The sequence below is a fragment of the Tarenaya hassleriana genome, unplaced genomic scaffold (assembly GCF_000463585.1).
Source record: "Tarenaya hassleriana unplaced genomic scaffold, ASM46358v1 Cleome1305, whole genome shotgun sequence".
Classification (NCBI taxonomy): domain Eukaryota; kingdom Viridiplantae; phylum Streptophyta; class Magnoliopsida; order Brassicales; family Cleomaceae; genus Tarenaya; species Tarenaya hassleriana.
In genome coordinates, this window is record NW_010963551.1 from 1 (window position 1) to 2,389 (window position 2,389).

General features: G+C 47.3%; 1 protein-coding gene across 1 annotated transcript; it reads right to left on the bottom strand.

The window, feature by feature from the left end:
• Nucleotides 1–18: 18 nt before the first annotated feature.
• Nucleotides 19–2,383, bottom strand: LOC104807905 (trihelix transcription factor GT-2-like). The gene is made up of 2 exons (XM_010533347.2): nucleotides 2,178–2,383; nucleotides 19–1,677 (listed from the first exon to the last, which is right to left on the bottom strand). Exons 1-2 carry the CDS (start codon nucleotides 2,309–2,311, stop codon nucleotides 240–242), a joined length of 1,572 nt encoding a protein of 523 aa, XP_010531649.2. The 5' UTR covers nucleotides 2,312–2,383; the 3' UTR covers nucleotides 19–239.
• Between the last annotated feature and the right edge of the window lie 6 nt (nucleotides 2,384–2,389).

A 2,389-nucleotide genomic window follows, 5' to 3' on the forward strand; every position in this document is an offset into this window, starting at 1 on the left:
TACACAAAAAACACAAAGTTAACATCTTAAGTATACCTCCAAATTTGAAGTTAAACAAAAAAAGAGAGAGAGAGAGAAAGCTACCAACTCCTCCATTGTAATGTTTCAAAACTTTCAAAAGTTTAATTTTTCACTGTCCGGGTCTGTTTTTTTACTGACCCGAAATATTTTTAACCCCGACCCGAACAAATGTCACCACCTTCAACCACATTTGTCTCTTTTCATCCACTTGTCCTCATCTACAGTCCCTTACTGTTATTGCTCGGGACAATCTCAAACTCGCCTCCATCTTCTTCCTCGTCTTGTTCTTCATCATCTTCATTACCGTCGGCGTCGCCTTCGTCATGATGATGATCTGGGTTCCGACCAAAGTTCTTGCCTTGATCCTTATCTTCCACCTGTCTCTGTGGCGGCGGAGCAGGAGGCCATTGCTGCTCCGGCTGAACCATCAACGGGACGGCGTTTTCCGGCATCATATGACCGGTGGATGTCGACGTGGACGACGTTGAGGCCACGTTCTTCTCTCGGTACAATGCGTCGAGCTGGTGAAAGTAAGGGCAAGTCTTGGAATCTTCAGGGCGTTTCTTGTTGCTCTCCTTCACTTTCTTGAAGTACTTGTTGATGTTCTCCCACTTCTCCTTGCATCTCTTCGAGCTCCGGTTGAAACCTAGCCTTCTCATACCAGCCGAGATTTCTTCCCACAGTGGACCCTTTGGCCCGTTTTCTTGGTACTTCGAATCAAGATTCGTCCTCAGCTTTATCAGTGCCTCGATCTCCACCTTCGGCCACCTCGACGAGCTCGGACCCACCAAATTCCGTTCCCCATTGTCCGTTTTCGTCACCACCGGTGGCTGAGGCTGTGGCTGTTGCTGTGGCGGCGGCTGCTGCTGCTGCTGTGGAGTCTGCGTTTGCGGCGAAGGAAACTGTTTGGACTGAGATAAGTTAGGGTTTTCTGACAGTTTCTGGAGGAATGCCATAACGGCGGCGTCCTTGGCTGCGGCCATGGATCGTTCTTGAGCAAGTATCTCTCTTTCGCGGTTGATTCTGGCCATCTCCTGCATTGTCCAAGCTTCTTCTCTTACCATTCTCTCGTGCTCTCGCTTCTCCACTGCCTCCAAGAACCGACATTGAAGCTCCTCTTGCTTCTCCACCACTTGCTTCATCAAACCCTCAAAGAACTCCTTCCATTTCCTCTTCCTCTTCTTCCTCGTACCTCCACCGATCTCCACGTCAGAAGACGTGGACGATGATGACGACGGTGACGACGTCCAATCCGACAGAAAATCGCCGGAAATGCTCGGAAACGTCGACGCTGAAACAGGCTGAGTCAACGGAGGGGTGATGTTCGGTGTCGGCATTGTCGATGTAACAGTCGTCACCGCTATGCCTGGAGGAGTATTGTCGGCGTTTGCGGTCGGTTGTGACTGCGTTTCCGAGAATAACAACGAGTGGTTGATGTGATTATGGGGCCGCGGCGGCATCTGCGTTTGCGTTTCCTGTTGGTGGAGGTGGTGCGATTGACTCTCGAGGGCTTGTAACTGATCGAAGAAGCGATAAGTTTTGCCTTCGGATTTTCCATTACGACCTTCTTTGGTACGTTTGTGGTATTTGTATACATTCTCGAACTTTTCTTTGCATTTCTTGGCGCTTCTGTTGTATCCAAGTTCCGCCATTTTCCTGAGAAACAAACAGAAAATTTTGGAAACCCGTGGTCTATGTAGAAAACTTCAGAGTCTGTATAACTCATCCATGGAATTTACATGAAAATTTATATAATTTATTAATTAGTGAATCAAATCAGCATGACTTCACGTAGGCATACATGATTATTACATGATCCAACTTATTTGATTAATTTATTCGATAAATTTGAAATAAAAATTTAAGTGAAAACCCATTTCACGAACTGCCCCAAATCTGAATTCCATTGCGCCACAGAGTTTCCCAATCGAAAACCCAGAAAAAGAAGAAGAAGAAGAAACAAATCAAAATCAGAAATCGAAGTCTGCTGAAAAGAAGCAATTCATAATCAGATCTCTAACTCCATGAGCAGAAATTTTTGCTGGAACTCAATGGATCAATCACCAAAATTTCCCATGATCTATAGAAAAATTATTTAAATAAGAAAATTACCCCGATAGGGGGGGGGGGAAGAAATTAACGAGGAGGAAACGCACCTGGAAACCTCACCCCATAAGGGGCCTTTAACGCTAGCGTCTCGGAACGCGATATCCATGTCAGATCGTATTTTCAGTAACGCTAGCGTTTCCTGACGCGGCCACCGATTCCCTCCGAAACCGCGGTCGCTCATCTCCTCCGACCCCTCCAAATTAGGCCCCGCCGCCGCATCGTTCGTCTGTGGCGTCGCTGCTGTGACGGCGGGCGGGGG

Excerpts from the sequence above, each read along its gene's own strand:
- LOC104807905 (XM_010533347.2), bottom strand. The coding sequence starts at position 2,311 with ATGAGCGACCGCGGTTTCGGAGGGAATCGGTGGCCGCGTCAGGAAACG. Across the intron at positions 1,678-2,177 it reads TTATGGGGTGAGGTTTCCAG|GAAAATGGCGGAACTTGGAT; the intron begins GTGCGTTTCCTC and ends TTTGTTTCTCAG.